General features: G+C 44.7%; 1 protein-coding gene across 6 annotated transcripts in view; it reads right to left on the bottom strand.

Moving 5' to 3' along the window:
* The window catches only part of smoc1 (SPARC related modular calcium binding 1), a 628,567-nt gene that overhangs the window by 479,935 nt on the left and 125,669 nt on the right, over positions 1–22,963 (bottom strand). For all 6 annotated transcript variants that reach the window (XM_086003604.1, XM_086003599.1, XM_086003600.1 and 3 more), the window contains exon 8: positions 19,508–19,697. In XM_086003604.1, coding sequence (XP_085859730.1) covers positions 19,508–19,697 — 190 coding nt within the window. The remainder of the gene's footprint in view (positions 1–19,507; positions 19,698–22,963) is intronic.

Raw genomic sequence — 22,963 nt, 5'->3', positions numbered from 1 at the left:
GTCGTGGGACATTAAAATCTGTTCCGAAATAAAGAGGAGGTACTATCCGGGAACACGGGTAGCAGACGGAACCCGGTATGTAAAGGTGCGGTTCCCAGAGGGGGTGAGGTCTTTGCCTTACAGTATGAAGTTCGAGACACTGGAAGGAGTACAGTACTTTCGTGTGCTGCACGATAACCAAGTAAAGGTGTGTTACTATTGTCTGGGACATGACCATCTCGTAAGAAACTGTCCTGATTTGTATTGTTACAATTGTGGTGAGTCGGGACATATCGCACGGAGCTGCAAGGCGGAGAGCTGTTTGGTGTGTCGTAAAGGCCCCACCCGCTGTGAGTGTGTGGCAGAAGGGAGCGAAATGAGTGATGAGGAGATGGGAGAAGGAGCAGGAGAGGAGTGTGGAACGGCCAGAGGTGCGGTGCAGTCGGAGGACACAGCCGCTAAAATGAAGGAAAAAGGTGCACAGGAAGAGGCAGAGGTTGGCGGAGCGGAGATCGAGATGGAGATGGTGGAAAACACGGCGAGTGCTATGGAGGGGAACAAAGACAGCAGCGGGCAGCAAGGGTCGAGTGCAGACTCGAGCCTTAGTGCAGTTCAGCTCCCCCTGGGGAGTCTGGTGTCTGTGGGGGGAGAGGAGGCAGGAGCTGGGTGTGTGGTGGAAGTGAGTGCTCCGGGGAGAGGCGGGGAGTCGGATATTTTGGTGAGCGGGAGTGGGCAGGGCGGGGAGAGGGTGCAAGAGGCAGGAGCCTTAAAGGGACAGCAGAATGGGATCAGCGAGATAGAGATGTCAGAAGGGAACAATTGAGGTGCGCCATTGTCCCATGGAGTGAGGGAACAAGGTGCAAGGGTCAGAAGTAGAGACGTGGTCGAAGGGGGCGGCACAGTGGGAGAAACTGCGATAGCAGGAAGACTCTCAATGGGAGATGAAGTATCTGACGGGGAGCAGGATTATGTATCTGACGGGGAGCAGGCACAGGGGGTTGCAGAAGAGCTTGAGTGTGAGGAATTAGAGGGGGACAGAAACATGGAAGTCGGGGATGGGGTGGCATCATGTGGAAAGGGAAAGGTTAGTGAGGGGCAGAAGGAGGGAGAAAGGGCAGCTCCTGGGTCCAAACTTAAGGCAAGGAAGAGGCTGAAACAGCAGGGAGGGGTCAAACAGGAGGGGGAAAAGAGCCGGAGGCTGCAGGAAAAAGCAACAGCTGCCCGAAAAGTTGAGAAGGAGCATGAGAGGAGGGAAGAGCCTGAGATTAAATGATGGGGAGATTATTGGGCATATTTCCCTTCTTTGGAGCCATGATTACATTGGTCTCGATCAATGTGAACGGACTGAGGGGTGAGAAGAAATTGCAGCAGTTGTTGCAGGGTTTTAAAGGCACAGACTTGTTGTGTCTGCAAGAAACCTTTTGGGATGAGGATATTCTAGAAAGAGTTCAGAAGGTTTGGAAGGGAGAGGTGTTTGCAAGTTGTGCAAACAATAACCGTAGAGGGGTGGCTGTTTTGGTGAGTCCGTCCATAGAAGAGAACGTTGCCTTGGTGGACAAGGACACTGAGGGGAGATTTTTACGGCTAAGGGTAAAATTGGAGGGATTTAATTGTGATCTTTTTAATATCTATGCACCGAACGACCATTGCAAGCGTCGCGAGTTTTTTCGGGGGTTATTCACTGAAGTGGCAGAGGTGGAAAATCCTTGTATAGTGGGGGATTTTAATGTATTTTTATCTTGGATGGATATTTCAGCCCAGATGACCTTTAAAGAGGATAACTCTAGAGGGATGATTATAAAAATGATGGCAAATTTAAATTTGAGAGACTTATGGAGGGATCGGAACCCCATAAAAAGGGAGTTCTCCAGAGCAGGTTGGGTGGGTGATGTTTTAAAACAGAGCCGAATAGATTTTGTGTTAATGCGGGAAGGGTTAATCACAGAAACCCCACAGTGCAGATAGAGGCCATTTCGGCCCATCGAGCCTGCACCGACACATATCCCACCCGATCCCCGTAACCCCTACACCAACACATATCCCACCCTATCCCCGTAACCCCACGTATTTAATCCCCCCAACACTAAGGGTCAATTTATCATAGCCAATCAACCTAACCCGCACATCTTTGGACTGTGGGAGGAAACCGGAGCACCCGGAGGAAACCCACGCAAACACGGGGAGAATGTGCAAACTCCACACAGACAGTCGCCCGAGGCCGGATTCGAACCCGGGTCCCTGGCGCTGTGAGGCAACAGTGCTAACCACTATGCCACCGTGCTGCCCTTAAGTTCGGAGGTGATGGAGATTTATTATAAAAAAGTATTTTTTAGTGATCACTCGGCTTTGGTTCTTAGAATTAGGAACAGCAGAGTTAAGATTGGTTCAGGGGTGTGGATTTTAAACAATCAATACCTGAAGGAAAGTGCTTATAAAGAAGGGATTATAAAAATAATAAAGAATGCTCGGAAGGAACTTTTGTTCTTGAAAGAAAGAAGAGTTTGGTGGGACAATTTCAAATATGAGGTAAAAGTTTTTTCGGTACGTTATGGGAAAAAGAGGGCGGCAGCTAACCGGCATCGAGAAGAGAATATAAACAAAAGGTTTACGGATGTCTGTAAAGCAGTTGACGGAGGGGATAAGGGAGCTGAGACTAAGTTCCGGGTGCTAAAGGAAGAGTGGGAATTATTGCAAGCTGAAAAATGCAAGGGGGCCATTCTCCGTGCAAAGGCTAGAGATGCATTGGAGGGTGAAAGATGCACTAGATATTTTCTAGAGCAAGAGAAGCTGCGACAGAGATTATCGTTAATTGAGGAGTTGAAGGTTGGGGAGAAGATCATTCATGAAAGTGAGGAGATTTTGGAGGCGGCTAGCAGCTTTTATCAAGAGCTATATACAAAAGAAAACATTTCCAATTTGGAGATGGAGAAGGTTACTGCTTTTATTGAAAAGGGTTTAAAGGAGGGTGAGAGAAGCATGTGTGATAAAGAAGTAGGATTAGCGGAAATAAAAATAGCAATAAGTGGAATGAAGGGGGGGAAAAGCCCAGGGTCCGATGGACTAAGTGCAGAATTTTATAAGGAATTTTTTGAGATTTTAAGTCCATTGCTGTTAGAAGTTTTTAAGGAAATTAAAATTGAGGGAAGCCTGGCCCCATCTATGAGGAGAGGTATCATAAGCTTAGCTTATAAAAATAATGGGGATAGACGGGATCTGAAGAATTGGAGGCCCATCACACTATTAAATGTGGATTATAAGATCTTGGCGAGTGTTATGGCAAATCGTTTGAAGGAGGTGTTACCGGAGATAGTTTGGCCCTCTCAGTCCTATGGAGTCATAGGCCGGGACATCGCAGACTCTGTGGTCTCAATCCGAGATGCAATAGAGCTCATGGAAGAGAGTGGGAGGGAGGCTTATGTATTAAAGATAGATCAAGAGAAAGCCTTTGATAGGGTCTCTCATGAGTTTTTATTGAAGGTTTTGGAAGCATTTGGTTTCAAGGAAAATTTCATTCAGTGGATAAGGATTTTTTATTCAAACATATTTAGCTGTGTTAAATGTAATGGTTTTTTATCTAAGTATTTTCCGATACAGAGATCAGTGAGGCAGGGTTGTCCCCTGTCCCCACTGCTGTACACATTGGTAGCAGAACCATTAGGTTACATGATGCGAAAGAAACAAGGTGTAGTTGGGATTGTGGTCCCCAGTTCTGGGCTGGTGTCGGTGATACACCAATATGCAGATGACACAACCTTAACATTGAGAAATGGGGAGTCAGTGAGGAAAGCTATGGAGGTAGTGGAGGAATATTGTAGAGCTTCAGGTGCCAGAGTGAATTATAGTAAGTCCCAATGTCTGGTTGCAGGGAGGGGTAGGGGGGAATGGTTGGGGGTATGTCCCTTTAAGGTGGTGGAGGTTTTGGAAGTTCTGGGGGTGCATATGGGGTGCAAGAAAGACAGGGAAGAAGTGGATTGATTAAATTGGGAACCGAAGGTTATGAAAATTAAAAAGATTTTGGGAAGATGGGAAAGAAGGTGGTTGAAAGTGCAAGGAAGAGCGACAGTGGTGTCTGCTCTCCTGCTATCTAAGCTATGGTACTTATTGACGGTGGAGGATATTCCTGAGTGGGCAGAAAAGTCCATCCGAGAGGCTTGTGTGAGGTTTTTATGGGACGGGAAACCAGCCTTGGTGGCTTACAATACCATCATTGGACAGAGAAATCAGGGAGAACTCAATTTCCCAGATATTGATTTGAAGAAAAAATCCTTTAGAATCAAATGGGTGAAGAGATTTCTTCAGAAGTCAAATTCAAGTTTTTGGAAGAGTTGTTTTGAGCATTTTTTAAAACGAAGTGGGATAGGAGGGCAGGGGATATTGTATATGGAATACAATAATATGTTTTTGAAATCGATTAAGCTTCTCCCTAGGTTTTATAAGGGGGTTGTAGAGACTTGGGCTCAATTTTTAAAAAGTGTGCAGTTTACGCCCAAGGGAGCTGAGGAATTTTTAGAACAGCCCTTATTTTTGAATAGGTGGGTCAACATCGAAGGAGAGGTTTTATTTAATCAAACTTTTATAAAAGCTGGGATTATATCGGTGAAAGATGTATTATACGAGGTGATTCCAGGTTGGTTGCCGGAAGCGATAGTGAGGGACATGGTGTGGGAGGAGGATCAGGAGGTAGAAGGAAAAGCAATAGGAATCATGTATGAGAAGATTGTGAGGGCAATGCCACAGGATTGGATGGAAGAAATAAATGCGGAAATCTCCAAAGGAAGTAAAATGCGTCCTGCTTTTCCAAGCTTTGTACTGGAGAAAGGGGGAGAGTTAGTCCAATTTGACATCTGTAATACTCGAGATTTCTATGAGGTATTCAGAGAATGGAGATTCAAGACACCTGCTGGTCAGGAGTTTTGGCAGAGTATATACCCACAGCTGGACTTCAACAGGATTTGGAAGGGAGTGTGGGCGAATTTTAAATGCCCAGAATGGATTGAACTGGATTTCAAATTGGCTCATAACCGTATTTTTATCATGACGGTCTTGTGCAAGATTGGACGAGTGGAGGCGGCAACTTGCCCAATGTGTGGGGCACAGGATGAGACTCTGTCCCATTTACTGGTGTTATGTCCGCAGTTAAATGACTTTAAGTACTATGTTCGACAGTTATGTGAAGCTTTTTTGCTGGGTGGGGACCGAACAGCGAGAATGGGAATCCCGTGGGACTCAATTTTGAGATGGGGATTGCAGGAGAGTCTGCCAGAGTCTAGCGGAGCGGCAATTAATTTAATGTTCAGTTTGGCTAGATTCGTGATTGTGCAAAGAAGGAATGCTCTGTTTTTTAAGGGGAGGAGAATCAATCTAAAAGAGTATTTTAAATATAAGCTAAAAGACCATTATAAGGCTCTGTGGATGTTTTATTCAGAAAGGAATTTAAGGACAGTATTTTACAACCAATTTTTAAAGTACAATCGATTAATATATGTTACAGGTGATAAATTAAACTTCAGGTTTTGATGTTAAAATGTGGTGGCGGAATGGCTGTGCAGGGCAGTGGAATTGATTTGTATCATACAATGTAATGATCACGATGTTGTAAATGTTCTTAAAGTATCATATAAAAAATTTAAAAAAGTGGGTAACACACTTGACTCTGAGTCAGAAGGTTGTGGGTTCAAGTCTCATTCCAGAGACTGGAGTGCATAAAGCTAGACTGACACTCCAGTGCAGTACTGAGGGAGTGCTGCACTGTCGGAGATGCTGCCTTTCAGATGAGACGTTAAACCGAGGCCCTGTCTGCTCTCTCAGGTGGACGTGAAAGATCCCATGGCACTATTTTGAAGAAGAGCAGGGGAGTTCTCCCCGGTGTCCTAGCCAATATTTATCCCTCGATCAACATAACAAAAACAGATTATCTGATCATTAAAACATTGCTGTTTGTGGGAGCTTGCTGTGCGCAAATTGGCTGCCGCGTTTCCCACATTACAACAGTGACTACACTCCAAAAAAGTACTTCATTGGCTGTAAAGTGCTTTGAGACGTCCGGTGGTGGTGAAAGGCGCTATATAAACGCAAGTCTTTCTTTCTCTTCAACTAGTACCATGGGATCTACAACACCCACCTGGACCTCTGTTTATTGTTTCATTTGAAGTGTGGCAATTCTGATGATGCAGCACTTCCTTGGTAATACGTTAGAATGAGCTCAAATTCAGTCTTCTGAACTAGGGGCCAGAGTGTTCCCAACAGAGCCAAGTCAACAAGTAATGCCTGAAACAGTCTGTAAGGGTGACCCTGAGCTTCCGGTCACCTGTCACTTTTAATTCACCGCTTCACTCCCACTCTGATCTCTCTGTCTTCAGCCTATGACATTGTTCCAATGAAGCTCAACGTAAGCTTGAGGAACAGCACCTCATCTTTCGATTGGGCACTTTGCAGCCTGCCGGAATCAACATCGAGTTCAACAATTTCAGATAATTATCCCTGCCCCCATTTTTCATGCTGTATGATTTTTGCCACTCCCATTTGCAACATTTTATCTTTCCTGCCTCTTACAAAAGTACAGGATATTCTTTCAATTCCTTCCTCCCCTCCTAAACCACCCCCCCCCCACCCCGTCTCTGCACCTGCTTAATATGTTACATCTTCAGCTTTTTCCAGTTCTGATGAAGGGTCCCAGACCTGAAACGTTAACCCTGTTTCTCTCTCCACGGATGCTGCCTGGCCTGCTGAGTATTTCCAGCATTTTCTGTTGTTATTTCAGATTTCCAGCAGCCGCAGTATTTTGCTATCGTTTTAATGCCTGAAACAGACTGTGTTCGAGATGTTTGGCAATTTCTATTGAACAACACTGCTGTAGATGGTGGTGATGGCAGTGGCAGTGGAGAAGGAATGCACAACAGCATTGTGTGTCGACTTTGAAATAGAATAATATCAAAAATCGAAGACATACTGTGGTAGAAATTCATTTTGGGTGTTAGCACAAAACAGGCGGTAGCTCATCGGTCGCCTGTCACACTCCCCACCCAATATTCAGTTCTACTGAAGTTAGTGGAACTGACTATTGGGTGGGGAGCATAACGGCGTCCAATTCCATACCACTCATTTTGCACTAACGCCCATGACGAATTCTAACCCCACTCTGTTCCAACACTGTGCACTCTACGCAATGAAGAGCAAAACAGGTCAAAGGTCGATTGCAGGTTTGAGTGACAGCTAGTTCTGAAACCCTGGGGAGTGGAACTTCCTACTGTACACCTACAGTCTGATATTTTCACCAGAATTGACAAACCGTGTTCTGTTTCACTGTAAATTGCTTGACCGTTGCCTTGTGATTTTGAAAAGCGTTTAAAGATTTGTGTATCTGAACTCATAAGTCTCTCTGCTCCCCTACTCCCTTTAAAGTTTTACAATGTAGTGTATACGTCCTCTCCTTATTCTTTCCCACAAAATGCATTACTGTACATTCATCTGCATAAAATTTCATCTGCCATCTATCTGAGGAATCTACTGAGATATATCCTCCTGATATTGCCCATTGCCTTGTGATTTTGGAAAACTGGGCACGGCACTGCTAGTTACAATATTCAGCCGGCAGCCGGCAAACCAACCTTGTGGCCACCCTACAGGCATATCGAATACCAGCAAAGACTTGCAGTGCACTTCTACTGAAATGCTTTAGGAAGCAGTTCTGCAATATTTGCTAGGCAGCTAGACGCTTACATCGGAGATCAAGTGTGCGGATGTGCAGCCAATTGCCAGCAAGGGTGCAAACTATATTTTTGCCGACTGTGTGCTGAAAATTTCGATTGCTATAGGCGAAGTATTAAAAAGCTGTTTAACATACAGATGCAACCACTGAATAAACTGCGTACTTTGATGCTTCACTTGTGCATTGTCTTTATTGCAATTTGTGCAAAAATATATCAAAATGGTTTATATCAAGTATATTTTTTTACTGGTTTAATGGGGATTATGGCAAGTACAGTGGGGTCTCCTGCAGACAGTGGGGTGGGTGCATGGCTGGAGTGAGGTGACAAGCAGCTTACTCAGTACAGGAAACTCTCGATTTACCGGCACCTAAATAACCGGAAATCTGTGTTAGCCGGCAAAATTCAGGAGTAGGTTCAGGTAAGTTTTACTTCATATTAGTGGCCGTTCCTGGATCTGTGGCTGTGTAATCGGGGTTCCTGCACTTGTTGCTAAGCAACAGGGATGCTTGGTCTGTGGCCGGGGTTCCTGCACCTGTTGCTAAGCAACAGGGAAGCCTGGATTTGTTGCTGTGTACGGAGCTCTCGTACCTTTTAGCTATACCTCTCTGTAATCCGGACTTTTTGATAAACCGGCACCATGCCGGTCCCGTCGGTGCCGGATAAAAAAGAGTTTCCTGTACAGCAGAACAAATTTTGGTATTAAATAAATAAAAATCTCAGAGTGAAATTCTGCTGGCTTTCTGTCACTGCATTTAGTTCCATAAAAACCGTGCAAATTTTTCCTTTTGAATGATATATCCAATTCCCTTTTGAAAGTTACTGTTGAATCTGCTTCCACCACCCTTTCAGGCAGTGCATTCCAGATCATAACAACTCGCTGTGTAAAAAAACACTCCTCATCTCCCCTCTGGTTCTTTTGCCAATTATCTTAAATCTGTGTCCTCTGGCTACCAACCCTTCTGCCAGTGGGAAAAGTTTCTCCCTACCAACTCCATCAAAACCATTCATAATTTTGAATACCTCTATTAAATCTCCCCTTAACCTTCCCTGCTCTAAGGAGAACAATCCCAGCTTCTCTAGACTCTCTACATAACTGAAGTCCCTCAGCCCTGGTAAATCTCCTCTGCAACTTCTCTTTGACATCCTTCCTAAAATGTGGTTCCCAAAACTTGACAGAATACTCCAGCTGAAGCCTAACCAGTTTTATAAAGGTTTAGCATAACTTCCTTGCTTTTGTACTCTATACCTCAATTTCTAAAGCCATGGATCCCGTATACTTTTTTAACAGTCTTATCGATTTGTCCTGCCACTTTCAAAGACCTGTGTATGTGAACCCCCAGGTCTCTCTGTTCCTGCACCCCCTTTAAAATTATTTCATTTGGTTTATATTGCCTCTCCTCATCCTTCCAAAATGCATCACTTCACACTTCTCTACATTTCCAAGTTTTGTGGCATCTTCAAACTTTGAAATTTAGCCCTGTACACAAGTTGACATCATTAATATAAATCACAAAGAGCAGTGGTCCTAATACCAGCCCCTGGGGGACACAGAGTGTGGCTAATGATGCAGATAAAAGAGATATGTGTTTTGAAAATTGCTCTGACAAGCCCAATGCAACTAAGGGGTGGGAGGGAAGGTCAGAGTGAAACTTTACAGAGCATTTCCGCAGGAGATTAAATGGGTTTGTTACTCCGTAATAGTGGCTTGTGGGTGCTGTTACATTGGTACTTGTGAGTTCAGATCACAGGAGAGTAACATGCACGGAGTCTCGTGTCTGTATTGCTAAAACTAGCTATGTTATCCCAGCAACAGGATCAGAGACCCATGAATGTTTATGTGTGCGATTCCACCATTGGGACACAAGAGCCAGCACATGGCTGTCACTCTCCACTGGTTTAATTTGTGATCCGAATTAAACAGATGGCAATGTAAAAGCTCCTGGTATGTAGAAGTAGTGGGCTTGCTGGCCTCAATACCTTTTTCTCATTTCATGCTTCCCTATGCTCTTACGACACTGGCTCCAAGTGCTGGAAGGGATCCAGCAGGTAATAGAGAACGAGGTGCCATAGTGAGCACAGAGCAGGAATAAGAAGAAGTCTGAGAATGCTGGACGCGTGAAATTAAAACTGAAGATGCCGGAGATACACAGCAACTCGATGAGAAAGAACTCTGCTCGGATGCTGATCCATCTGCTGTGCACTTAGAACAAAAGAGCAGATTAGCATTCGCAAAGGAGAGGGCTAGGATTCGCTGCTTACATTTGACTGTATATTGACATTTAAGGAAACTGTCCCTCATAATGCGCTCAACATAATTTTGTGTAGGAAGCAAAATGGGGGGAATATTTGACTTTTACAAGAACTAAATATAGCAGATACGAAAGTGGATTGGAGGAAATTAGCCTACAAATGACTATTGGCAATAGGAGCGAATGGATACTTTCCATTCATAGAATGATACAATTTTGGAGCACAGGAGGAAATTCAGCCCATCATGCCAATGCAGGCTCTCCAAAAGAGTTATCCCCTTAGTAACATTCCCCTTTCACTATACCCTTTAAAATTTTTCTTTTAAAAATATTTATCTCCATCCCTTTAAAAAGCTATAATGAATTCTGCTTCCACCACTGTTTCTGGTAGGACATCTCATGTCCTCTATGTCCCTTCATTCTTTTAGTGATTATCTTAATTTTAGTCCATCTAGTTACCAACTCACTGACCAATGATAATAAATTTTCCCAATTTATTTCACGAAACCCTCTCCTGATTTTGAATGCCTTTATCAGATCCATGTTCCCACTAAATTTGTTCTTGTGCGAGGTACCTTTAAATTTGCTGCGCAGCCGTGCGCGCGCGTGATCTTAAAGAGAACAGCTGGCGAGCGGCCTGCGCGGTTCCTTCCCGATTGCTGTGCGGTCAATCACACGCACAGCTTAGAGGGAACATTGCTCAGATCTCCTGTGAACCTCTTTGTTCTAATGAAAAGAGCCCCAGTTTCTCTGGTCTTCCCTCAGAACTAAAGCCTCTCATCGCTGGCATCACATCAGTGAATCTTTACTGCATCCTCGCCATGGTCTTTTCTTCCTAAAGTAAGGCAGCCATCGTTGGCTGTAAAGAGCTTTGGGATGTTCTGAGCTTGTAAAAAGTGCTATATAAATGCAAGTCTTTCTTTCTTGTACGAGACTATAATCTCATTCAAATGAGAACAACAGTACTATTTAAACCCTTCCATAAGAGCAGTGCGTTCTACTCACTCCGAGGTATCTGTCGTTCGCTACATAAACCATCTGAGCCCCTTTACAGGATTTACTAGTCACCTTGTAAATCACTCACAAGTGATCTTGCTCTCTTTTTAAAAAAAAAATGTAATTTTGTAGAAGTTATTTTGAGGAGCTTCTCATGCTTTGTTTTTGCAGACAATGTTGAGCTATGCTTCGGTTTGTAAGTGTTGTGTCACGCTGTCCCAATCAAAATGAAACCTGTGTCATCAACACTGGGTACAATCTCTGTTGGCAGTTTGACACACATTCTATGGCAACAGTTACCAAAAACAGAAGAGGCTGGTTTTATACAGTTAATCGGTTCTTCAGCCATCCTGAATTTATTGCAAATACCTTGACATCATTCAAAGGGTTGGAATGTGTTCAGGATCATTTTGCAATAGTTGAAAATTTAAACTACTTTTATATATTTTTTTTAAAATGTAGCCACTGAATATCTACAAAAGGGATAGTGTCTCTTTAAAGTGTGAGCTCATTGCAGAGAATGGAACCTTATTCACACAGCAGATGTTACATACTTACTGGGCTGGATCTTGCTGGAAAAATAATGGCGTGTTAATGACGCACGGCGTTATTGATGTGAAAATCGACGAGCAAGTTCAGGGGATTAAGCGATACGTCATGAGTTGTGAATCTCCAGAACCTGCTGGTCGATTTACGCCGCTCCACTGTTTGCTTCGCGCAAATGGCATCTCGCCCTCAGCCTCCCTGTTACTTTTAAGAACCTGCTGGACTTGTACATTAATTTCCCATTAAACTCACCACAGAAAGTTAAGTCTGGTAATTAAGAGTGTAAGTACCCTTTTAACCATGTGATAATTGTTAATGCAATGCCAATCAACCTCTCTGGGCCAGAAAGGGAACCATTTAAACTGTTTAATCTCATTCCTGCATTTAGTTAATTGTTAGAGATTTTAAAAATGTCAAATTTTTTAATTTTAACATTTTTTCTTACTTTTCCTTTCTCTCTCTCTCTTAATCCAATCTTTCTTTCCCTCTCTCTATTTCTCTTTCTGTACCTGATTTGACTCTAATTCACCTTCCTTCTCTGTCCTTCCTGTTTCTTTCTCCATTCTTAAATCTCACTGGTTAAGGAGATAGACTAAGGTCCCAGATGCCCTGTTGCCCTCGCCGCACCGTTATCAGCTCGCACTTCCAGCAAGTTATGGTGCAAAGAATTTTGAGTTAAAGGGCGCAGGAAAAAGTCTAACGAACGGGGCACAGCAGGAGACGCCCTGCTCCAACAAGACTGTGCTGCAAACATTTGTGTGGCAGGTGGCCATAGGACATTGTTTAAATCTACAAAAGGAAGAATCATGCAATGTGCAAAAAAAAAGGCCAGTTTTCTATCCAAATATTGAACAGTGGCTTTGCTATTTTCTCCTTGCATCAATCTGTGCTCTGACTGCACAAAGTCATTCAACATCAAGAACAGGGGACACTGCAGCCAATTCATGAAAAGGAGCTGCACACAGAGCTTCCATTAGTGGGAGCGTAATTGAGGTTAAAATGTGCTTAAACACAAGGCAGAGTCAAAATACTTTAGTGCTTTATTTGGGAAGATTTAAGCCTGTCTGAATACATACCATCAGCGTACATTTTGACTTTGCCTGACAGTGTAAAACAGGTGATATCACTAGTCTTACACTATCCGCACAAAGTCAAAATTACCCCCGTGTGTGTGCTTTGCATTGCAGGTGCCTTATCATGATTTTATTCTAAAACTTGACCGACTGAAGTCTATTCATGTTTTGTTTGCAGGGAAGGGTAGCAGTCCCCCTCCCGTTTCCTCCTCTCCTGATGTGTTGACACTTTCTGGGGTAAAGGTCCATAGGTTCCCGCAGCCCGAGTGCACACTTTCCACGTGTGAGTCTCTACTGTGCCAGCAGCACTGACTGTGGGACGGGCATCAAAGCCGAACCCAATTCTGTCCTTACCCCATTTCCACACAAGAGCAGAAGTTACTGGATAACCAGCAGCGGTGAAAGACCTTGCTGATTCCCCACCCCCCCATATCGATCCCTAGCCCGAAGCCACTGAGGACAATTGTAGGGTCTCTAACGCAGCCCCAGCACTGACCTGGGATCGAACCGTCCACGTTCCTGGTCTGTATCGGAGGAAAGGAATATTTTCCCCATTGTGGCACTTTATGTCAAGTAGTCTCAAATCAGCTAATGCACAGATTACATCCAGATTAAAGCACTCTCTGTCCCAAAAATCCACCCTAACCTTGGAACAGCTGCATCTCTTTTACCAAAATCAATATTTCCCTTTTGCCATACCAGCTCTCCTCTTTGAACGAGCTTGCTAATTTGGTGCCAATTCGGGTTGAATTGCAGGCAGCTTGTGGTGTGGAATTGCGCCCGCTGGGGAATCACTTAAGTCCATCCAAACTCATTTTACTTCGGTCCCTTATTGTCAGCAGAGGGAGGAGATTTTCAGTCTGGGACTAATTCAAACCTAGATCCCAGAGGTGAAGGGATAATGTTCTAACCCTGAGTGTCACCCAGTCTCTCTCTATTTATGCTGCTTCATAAAAGACTTTTGTGATGCAACATCTTTCTCACTGCCCATCCAGCCATTGGAGCTACTGTTGGAATAGCATTTCAAGCTTATCATGCTGAGATATGACAGTACTGAAGAATGAAGCAACTCCACTTTGTGCACAGTCTCAATACTGAGCTTTGTTAGAGTGGGTGAGGTTTAAAGTAGTAGAATCTAAACTTTGAGCTCCCCTGCCTAGCTGTGACAATGCAGCACAATCTGTTCCAGCACTGTCAGCCTTTTTTGCTTTTAACATAACCACAGACCACTGTGGCTAGCAGGGAAAACCATATTTTCATAATAGATCCAAAGTGTATGATAGAGCAGACAGTCTGGAAGTGTCGCTATTAGTACACTGCGTCAGCCTTTAGCTCAAATTAGAGCGCCATTTCTCTCACAAGGAAACAGGCATTATTACTGAATATTGCACACAAGTATGAACATGCGCACACACACACACTCATGTTCACACACACACACACTCACATGCATGCACACACTCACACACAGTTTTCCACAGCCTACACAATGACGATTTTCACAGTCAACCAGTAAAAAGATAGACACTGAGAAATGTGGAAAATTCTAAAACTGATCCCAACTGTAAAGTGAACACTAAACACAACTGCTGCAGATGCTGGTTTTGTTTTGCTAAGCTTTTGCCAGACTGTGAAAGTGCATTTTTTAGAAAACCTTTTTAGCAAATCTTCCATACAGGCATTCCATCAGGCTTTTGCCCACGCGAGTTATTCCCACAACACGATTCTATGGGAAGACAGTGCTGGACACACAGTGCTGCTGTTCAAATTTTACTGAGTGCTGATGTTCCCACTAATAATGGAGGTGTGAATCTGTAAACTATCCTGAGTATTCTGATCTGCTCATGAGCCCTGTAGAGGGCTGCTCAATGTGAAGTGCTGCCCCTCTTTGCTAACTTTAAAAGAATTGAACACCTCTTCCCTGATCAGGGATGCCTTATTCCCCAGCCCCTCCCCATGCTAGCTGTGGCTCAGTTGGTAGCACCCTTGCCTTTGAGTCAGAAGGTTGTGGGTTCAAGTCCCACTCCAGAGACATGAGCAAAAAAATCTAGGTTGACACTCCAGTGCTGTAATGTTGGAGGTGCCGTCTTTCGGATGAGATGTTAAACTGAGGCCCCATCTGCCCTCTCAGGTGGATGTAAAAGATTCTGTGACACTATTTCGAAGAAGAGCAGGGGAGTTTTCCCTGGTGTCCTGGCCAATCTTTATCCATCAATCAACATCATTATCTGGTCATTATCATATTGCTGTTTGTGGGACCTTGCTGTGCGCAAATTAGCTGCTGCGTTTCCTCCATTACAACAGTGACTACACTTCAAAAAGTACTTCATTGGCTGTAAAGCGCTTTGGGACATCCGGTGGTCGTGAAAGACGCTATAGAAATGCAAGTCTTTCTTTCTTTCCCCAGCGGAAAACTGCAATGTCAACGCTGAAAGCTGAGCTGTCATCAGCTTTATACAATCAGCACCCATTCGGCATCCTCCTTGGTTCTGAGTGTCAAGCTAAGGAATCAGCAATCTTCAGTCCTGGCTGATGTTCCCTCTGGGAAAGATATGCAGTTTCCCCAGCTTGTCCAAACCCAAAACGGTTGTCTTGGTGGGTGGCACACTTTCCCAAATATTTTTTTGTGTCTTTTATTTTCTTGTCAGTTTTCTCCCCTCTGCCCGTTGTTTGGTATGTTTCCCCAGTTGCCAGGTACACTACCGTATCTCAACCCAGAGGTCAGGTACACTACCGTATCTCAACCCAGAGGTCAGGTACACTACCGTATCTCAACCCAGAGGTCAGGTACACTACCGTGTCTCAACCCAGAGGTCAGGTACACTACCGTATGTCAACCCAGAGGTCAGGTACACTACCGTATCTCAACCCAGAGGTCAGGTACACTACCGTATCTCAACCCAGAGGTCAGGTACACTACCGTATGTCAACCCAGAGGTCAGGTACACTACCGTGTCTCAACACAGAGGTCAGGTACACTACCGTATCTCAACCCAGAGGTCAGGTACACGACCGTGTCTCAACCCAGAGGTCAGGTACACTGCCGTATGTCAACCCAGAGGTCAGGTACACTACCGTGTCTCAACCCAGAGGTCAGGTACACTACCGTATGTCAACCCAGAGGTCAGGTACACTACCGTATCTCAACCCAGAGGTCAGGTACACTACCGTGTCTCAACCCAGAGGTCAGGTACACTACCGTGTCTCAACCCAGAGGTCAGGTACACTACCGTGTCTCAACCCAGAGGTCAGGTACACTACCGTATCTCAACCCAGAGGTCAGGTACACTACCGTGTCTCAACCCAGAATCAGGTACACTACCGTGTCTCAACCCAGAGGTCAGGTACACTACCGTATCTCAACCCAGAGGTCAGGTACACTACCGTATCTCAACCCAGAGGTCAAGTACACTACCGTATCTCAACCCAGAGGTCAGGTACACTACCGTATCTCAACCCAGAGGTCAGGTACACTACCATATCTCAACCCAGAGGTCAGGTACACTACCGTATCTCAACCCAGAGGTCAGGTACACTACCGTATCTCAACCCAGAGGTCAGGTACACTACCGTATCTCAACCCAGAGGTCAGGTACACTACCGTATCTCAACCCAGAGGTCAGGTACACTACCGTGTCTCAACCCAGAGGTCAGGTACACTACCGTATCTCAACCCAGAGGTCAGGTACACTACCGTGTCTCAACCCAGAGGTCAGGTACACTACCGTGTCTCAACCCAGAGGTCAGGTACACTACCGTGTCTCAACCCAGAGGTCAGGTACACTACCGTGTCTCAACCCAGAGGTCAGGTACACTACCGTGTCTCAACCCAGAGGTCAGGTACACTACCGTGTCTCAACCCAGAGGTCAGGTACACTACCGTGTCTCAACCCAGAGGTCAGGTACACTACCGTGTCTCAACCCAGAGGTCAGGTACACTACCGTGTCTCAACCCAGAGGTCAGGTACACTACCGTGTCTCAACCCAGAGGTCAGGTACACTACCGTATCTCAACCCAGAGGTCAGGTACACTACCGTATCTCAACCCAGAGGTCAGGTACACTACCGTATCTCAACCCAGAGGTCAGGTACACTACCGTGTCTCAACCCAGAGGTCAGGTACACTACCGTGTCTCAACCCAGAGGTCAGGTACACTACCGTGTCTCAACCCAGAGGTCAGGTACACTACCGTGTCTCAACCCAGAGGTCAGGTACACTACCGTATCTCAACCCAGAGGTCAGGTACACTACCGTATCTCAACCCAGAGGTCAGGTACACTACCGTATCTCAACCCAGAGGTCAGGTACACTACCGTATCTCAACCCAGAGGTCAGGTACACTACCGTATCTCAACCCAGAGGTCAGGTACACTACCGTATCTCAACCCAGAGGTCAGGTACACTACCGTATCTCAACCCAGAGGTCAGGTACACTACCGTATCTCAACCCAGAGGTCAGGAACACTACCGTATCTCAACCCAGAGGTCAGGTACACTACCGTATCTCAACCCAGAGGTCAGGAACACTACCGTATCTCAACCCAGAGGTCAGGTACACTACCGTATCTCAACCCAGAGGTCAGGTACACTACCGTATCTCAACCCAGAGGTCAGGTACACTACCGTATCTCAACCCAGAGGTCAGGTACACTACCGTATCTCAACCCAGAGGTCAGGAACACTACCGTATCTCAACCCAGAGGTCAGGTACACTACCGTATCTCAACCCAGAGGTCAGGTACACTACCGTATCTCAACCCAGAGGTCAGGTACACTACCGTATCTCAACCCAGAGGTCAGGTACACTACCGTATCTCAACCCAGAGGTCAGGTACACTACCGTATCTCAACCCAGAGGTCAAGTACACTACCGTATCTCAACCCAGAGGTCAGGTACACTACCGTATCTCAACCCAGAGGTCAGGTACACTACCGTATCTCAACCCAGAGGTCAGGTACACTACCGTGTCTCAACCCAGAGGTCAGGTACACTACCGTATCTCAACCCAGAGGTCAGGTACACTACCGTATCTCAACCCAGAGGTCAGGTACACTACCGTGTCTCAACCCAGAGGTCAGGTACACTACCGTATCTCAACCCAGAGGTCAGGTACACTACCGTATCTCAACCCAGAGGTCAGGTACACTACCGTGTCTCAACCCAGAGGTCAGGTACACTACCGTGTCTCAACCCAGGTACACTACCGTATCTCAACCCAGAGGTCAGGTACACTACCGTATCTCAACCCAGAGGTCAGGTACACTACCGTGTCTCAACCCAGAGGTCAGGTACACTACCGTATCTCAACCCAGAGGTCAGGTACACTACCGTATCTCAACCCAGAGGTCAGGTACACTACCGTATCTCAACCCAGAGGTCAGGTACACTACCGTATCTCAACCCAGAGGTCAGGTACACTACCGTATCTCAACCCAGAGGTCAGGAACACTACCGTATCTCAACCCAGAGGTCAGGTACACTAACGTATCACAACCCAGAGGTCAGGTACACTACCGTATCTCAACCCAGAGGTCAGGTACACGACCGTATCTGAACCCAGAGGTCATTCTTAATGTGGGAACCATGAGTGTTGCCAGGCTATTCAACTGCACGGAGCATCACAACTGAGCCCAATCTTATCGTTACCCATTGTCCACACACTCACACTCACACATTCAAACACACTCTCACACACACTCACCTGCACACACACTCACACACACACACACACACACTCATACTCTCATACACACATTCAAACACACACTGTCACATACACTCAAAAACACACACACACATACTTTCACACACACTCACACTCAAACACACACACTCTCACACTCTTTTAGCATGGGAACTCTGACTGATTTTGTTCTCCTTTTGCCTAACCTAGGGGCACTAAGGCATTCTGTAGCATCCACAGACTTGCCCCAGCTGCGATTAGCATAGATTGAACCTAGGACCATCCTGGCCTGTATGGCTCAATTGCTCACTGCCTACCTTCACCTAGTCATCAAGGAGGCTTAGAAGGGTATTTGGATTGTATAGTAAGCAATGGATGCCTGTGGGTAAGTGTAAAGTTGTAATCTGTTTGATGGGTGACCATTATGTCATAAAGTTCAACAGTGACACTCACATTAACATTGCTTAAAGGCAGAGATCGAGCTGCAGGCTTTTAATTACTCCAGGTTATCCATTATTTTTCTAACATGCTGTGACGTTCACGGAGGGGCCTGGCTCAGTTTTAGATCTTTTAAAACAATAGCAACTGTGCTGGCAGTCATCAAGGGCTAAGGCAACCCACAAGGCTGGCACATAACACCAGCCCTCGACTATTAAGTTACTGCGAGTTCCTAAAGTAATAATCCAGGAAATGATAATCCCGTCCATGTATATTGTGTATGTTTTTACTGGCAGTTTGTTAGCGAGGGAAATCGCATTGCTGGGAATCTGAGTGCCAACATAGCCAGTTCTTCAGTATAAAGGGGAAGAAAAAGCCCAGTCAATGGCATGGCAATGCCAAAGTCACCCACACCCTCCCAATACAATACCCATAATCAAAACCTTCTACAGCCACCTCACGTGATGTGGTGTAGATTCGATAAGGATCACTTTTAAAATGAAGGAACCTCGCATGCAGTAACCTTCAACTAGTGTTTGCAGTTTGGGCTGTAATTTATGCTATATGAGGTCAAAGGTTTTTATTTTTAGAAATGACGACAATCCTAAACATTTTGGCCATGAGAGAGAGAGAGAGAGAGCGAGAGAGAGAACCAGACGCAAAAATATAACAATCTCCAAGGGACCGATGAGAAACTGGAGCAGCGTAATGGGACTTATTCCAGCTCATGACTTTATGGATCGGCTAAGTTTTGCTCCCCTCGAGTTTCTCTACCTCGGGCGCAGTGAGTTTTCACCCTTCCCTTCCATCTCTAGAATCGTGCTGCACTCACCGGGTGGAGGTTCCAGGAATCGGGCGGCCAATGTCCACTAAGACGCACCAGCAGTACCCAGTCGATTGGTGGCACTGTACCGGCTTGTAGAGTCCTGCCCCTGCACACTCTGGAATAAAGATGCCATCTCGGGGGTACTGCCGGGTTTCCTCCAGAGCCGTTTGCCTCTCTTGGTCACAGGAGGGTTTTTCTATTTAGAAGAAGCAGAGAGAGAAAATTGCTCGTAAGTTGGTTATTTTTTTTTGGAAAAGTTTACGTCCCAGCTGCCAGGCTTAATTCTATTTTTGTGCTTTTAGCCAAATAGCTTTCATGTCATACTAATTAAATTTTTATTCCTTCCAAAGGTTACAACATTTTGCTGGCGTATACCCGGTGCTTTGGGTCTGAAAGAAATGGGTCCATTGTTCTTCATATTTATAAAGTGACATAGTTCAGGAGGCTTGCTGTAATGTGCATATCAGTCCAACAGCAGAAATGAATGACAGAAACATGAGCTCGTTCTTTCCAGCTGTACAGGGCAATTAACTCAAACTAATGTCAATCTCAACACAATTTTATATAAATATGGGAATTCGTTTTCTTTCCTTTGTCTGGAGTTATGTTAGAAAATGCCACTACGACATAAATTAGAAACAGTTTAAAGTCATGCCCCATTAGTTAGACTTGTTTGCGCATGTTTAGGTTTCAAAAATCTTTTGCCCTCAAAGTTGCTGGAAGTGCAAGTTGATAAAGGCGCATGAGGCCAACAGAGCATCTGAGACCTTGGTGAACAATGAGACAAACAATGTACCTGCATAACCAATGAGATTTAAAGATTGGGAAACGAACAGAGGAAGGACTGAGAAGGAGGGTGAATTTAATGTCAAATCAGGTACAGAAAGAGAAATAAAGAGGGAAAGAAAATCTGGATTAAAAGAGAGAACAAGAGACAGAAAGGAAAATTTTTAAAAAATGTAAACACTTAAAATCTCCTGAAACAATTCACAACCTGAAGGAATGAGACACCACACTTACAATAGTTCACTTTCTGAGCCAAAGAGGTTGGTTGGCCGTCATTAACAATTATCACATTGTTAAAAGGGTACTTGCGCTATTAATTACTAGACTTAACTTTCTGTGGCGAGTTTAATGGGCAATTAATGTGCAAATGCAGCAACTTCGTGAAAATCATGGAGAGGTTAAGGACAAGATGCTATTTTTGTGAAGCTAATGGTGCAAATCGTCCAGCAACTTGTGGCGATTCACAATTCACCGGGTATCTCTTCATCGCCACAACTTGCTGGCCGTATTGCACATTAATAACAGTAAGCGCCATTCACACTCCGTTATTTTTTCAGCAAAATTTGGTCCATTGTTTTTCATAAGAAGTTTACACACTTTCTCAGGCTTGATACATACTATATTGGAGATTACACAGCACTTGTAGATGCATACAGAGCACCGGTTAAATATTGGAGGAAGTAGGCAATTGAAGAGTCTTAGTTTATCGGACTTTTCCAGTCCTGTACTTTCTTATGTTCCTAATGTACATATTGGCGGAGCAATGTGGAAAAAGCTGAAAACTGTATACAATCCATACTGTACCTGAACTAGGAGCATTTAGAGGCAAAGAAGATAAACAATTCCATCCTCTAGCAATGCTGTGCATTGTTCAAAATGAAAATTCATAAGGGGGAGACAGACGTTAATTGCGAATTATCTAATTAAAAGTCACATGTCTGTGTGACGCTATGCTGTAGCGTTTTAGAAACCCTTCGACCAGTCAGATCATGGAAGCAGAGGCTATTGTCCCTTCAACCAATCGCCTAATCACACTGCACTGCCTGCTGCCTACTCATAGACCAGCTGTTTCTGGTGGCGGCTCAGGCTTCTGGCATGTCGCTTGTGGAGCCTCTCGTTTCAAACCAGCGTATCCCCGGACTGCCTGTGAGCAACGCTACGGGAGATCTGCCAGTATTTGCAAAGGCTCTGAATTTCCGATCGGAGGCTTCCTGCGGGCGGATGCCTCCGATCAGAAAAATTTCTACGAACCTACTTGCTGGTTCCATAGCTACTGAGGCTTCCGCTCCTGGGCCTCTCCTCTTCAAAATGCAGAGGCCCACGTATCCCAGGGGTGCATGTGGTTCGCAAGCACCCCTGGGATTACGTGGGCCAGCCCAACCAATGGAAGAAGGGAATCCCTCTTCATACATTTGACAGTTCCGTCTGTACAGAACTGTCAAAGGTATGAATGGGGCTGACTGCAAAAATGCACCAACACACTGAAATAAATAAAGCAAAACCATTACATATATAAAATTAATTAAATGGCATTTAATTAAATATGTTAAACAAAAATTAAAAAAAAAACATTTGTATGTTTTAACGGGGCTTAATATAACCTTACCTTATTGGACAGGGTTTTTAATTTACAAGTGAGTGATAAAATTTTATTTTTCTATTTTTTAAAACTCTTATGCTGGTAAAAGCCGGCCTTATGCCTGCTTTTACCAGGCGTAAGAATTCTATGGCCTTTCAGCGGACGGAAGTTGAGCAAATAGTGCAACTCTCCACCTGCAGAGGCATTTTTCTTGGGCATGCGGATGAGCTGTCAAGAGAATTCTTGACAGATCACAAGTTCCAGATTTCAGCACATGCGCTTCGCATGCCTAAACCCGGAACTTGCGTGGCCCCTACAGGTGCGTACGCACCTCGTACACACCCATGGGGGTCGGAAATTCAGGGCCATTAATTACATATCCTGTTGCATTTTGTACAACGCTGTAAACGAAAATATGTTGAAAATTCATCCTAGCGTGTAAGAGAATGGGGAAAAAATTGATGATTCCCTCAATACTGGTAGTTGACTAATGCATACGCAATACAGTAGGAGCCATGATTTATAATGTCCTATGAGGTTCCACGATCTGTGGTTAAACTTCCACTGTTTACAGCTCTCTCATGAAACAGAACCCACATAAAGCACTCCTCTCACAAATAAAATGTCCTTTATATAAAAAAATTGGAGGGCTTCGTGTTGTAAAGAGGGAGGGGATCTATTTAATTACCAATTTCTGATTAATTATTCATTTTTAATTTGACAGGCAGAAGGAGAACAACTCTGAGGCCTCATTCATGTTGTGTTACTGGAACAAAGGGAGTAGGGCTTGGTCCAGAAATCCAGACTCCAATTGTACATCTAACAACTGGGATGGTATCTTTCTGAATTGATAGTTAGAGCAACAGGCCTCGCTTAGGAGTAGGGCTCAGCCAAGTAGTGCTGATCAAAGGCAAATTGAAACCTTTCTCTTTCTACCCAGCATGTTCTCCCTCACCACCATTCATGTCCTCAGGACATCCCAAAGCCAATTTTATAGCCAATGAATTACTTCTAAAATCTGGTCACTCTTGTTTTGTAGGCAAATACAGATTCCAATTTGGGCCCGACAAGATCTCACAACCACCAAATATGGCATT

Source organism: Somniosus microcephalus, chromosome 12 (assembly GCF_052327205.1).
Source record: "Somniosus microcephalus isolate GS21.2 chromosome 12, FLI_Smic_1.0, whole genome shotgun sequence".
Taxonomy (NCBI): domain Eukaryota; kingdom Metazoa; phylum Chordata; class Chondrichthyes; order Squaliformes; family Somniosidae; genus Somniosus; species Somniosus microcephalus.
The sequence above is the reverse complement of the archived record's forward strand: the minus strand, read 5'-3'. Positions and strand labels throughout refer to the sequence as shown.